The 1332-nt window shown below is 34.2% G+C and overlaps 1 protein-coding gene across 7 annotated transcripts in view; it reads left to right on the forward strand.

Annotated features, from left to right (window-relative positions):
- LOC106881088 (uncharacterized) overlaps nt 1-1332 on the forward strand; it is a 465749-nt gene that overhangs the window by 352307 nt on the left and 112110 nt on the right. For 6 of the 7 annotated variants that reach the window (XM_052972353.1, XM_052972351.1, XM_052972350.1 and 3 more), the window contains one exon: nt 797-923. In XM_052972353.1, coding sequence (XP_052828313.1) covers nt 839-923 — 85 coding nt within the window. In that variant the 5' untranslated portion in view covers nt 797-838. Of the gene's footprint in view, nt 1-121; nt 142-796; nt 924-1332 lie in introns of those variants that run through there. The other variant, XM_052972354.1, reaches the window with a different exon arrangement.

Raw genomic sequence — 1332 nt, forward strand, 5'->3', positions numbered from 1 at the left:
ATATATATATATATATATATATATATGACAAATTTTTTTCAGTTTCATTTACAAAGCGTTGACCAACCCGAGGCTATAATAGAAGACACTTGCCCAAAGTTCGATGCAGTGGAACTGAAGCCATAACCATGTAGTTGGGAAGTAAGTTTCATACCACACACCTGAACCTATATATGTATGTATGTATGTATGTGTATATATATATATATATATATAAAATCATCATTGTCATTTAATGTCCACTTTAATATTCATTTTACTGTGCAGAGTTTTATTTGAGGCAAATATTTTATTGCCAGAAGCACTTTGTGTTGCCAGCCCTCACCTGTTTCCAAATAAGGTTAATATGCCTTGACGGCCAAAAATGTTCTCACAGAATATTGGAAATTAACTACACAGTTTGTATGACTGTGACACTCATCTACAATTATCAAGCAATATCAAGAAAAGACCACACACACACACAAGCACACACACAATGGGCTTCTTTCAGTTTCCATCTACCAAACCCACTCGCAAGGTTTTGCTCAGCCCCAAGCTCTAGTAGAAAACAGTTGCCCAGGGTGCCATACAGTAGGGCTGAACCCAAAACCACACTACCACATCTGCACCTATATTTATATGTGTGTGTGTGTGTGTGTGTGTGTACTGTGGTTTATTCAATTGACTTCTGCCCCTTCTCTCTCTCTCTTTCTCTCTCTTGCAAAGTTATTAGGGAGTGAGAAGGGGTGATTATCTTACATTCCACCAGTATAAGAAATCAATATTAATGGATAAACTTTCTCTCCCTTTTCAGACATGCGAGTTTCTCTATCCAGAGGAGTAACTGTTAGCAATCATGGATCACTTTAGCAGACACTTCATGAGATGGTTGCTCCTTCTATTACTATTACCATGGACCAATTGCATCTCTTTCAGTCGTGGTAAGTTATTCATTTTCTTTTCCTTGGGATTGATTATAATCTTTGATAATTCCTTTTTTTTTATTTTTTTATTCTGATTTATAGATCTCAAGATACGTGATTTATTTTCTGCATAAATTTTTACTTGCATATTTTTGTGTGTGTATAAGTGTGTATTTGTCCATACAATACTATGTGTGTGTTTCTGTGCATGCTCACATTCCTGTTTTTATATGTATATACAACTGTGTGTGTGTGTGTGTGTGTGTATGAGTGTGTGTATATATATATATATATATATATGTGTGTGTGTGTGTGTGTGTGTGTGTTAGTGTGCATGTATATATATATATATGTGTGTGTGTGTGTGTGTGTGTGAGTATATGTGTATATATAAATGTATATATATATATATATATATATATATATA

Source organism: Octopus bimaculoides, chromosome 13, assembly GCF_001194135.2.
Source record: "Octopus bimaculoides isolate UCB-OBI-ISO-001 chromosome 13, ASM119413v2, whole genome shotgun sequence".
Classification (NCBI taxonomy): domain Eukaryota; kingdom Metazoa; phylum Mollusca; class Cephalopoda; order Octopoda; family Octopodidae; genus Octopus; species Octopus bimaculoides.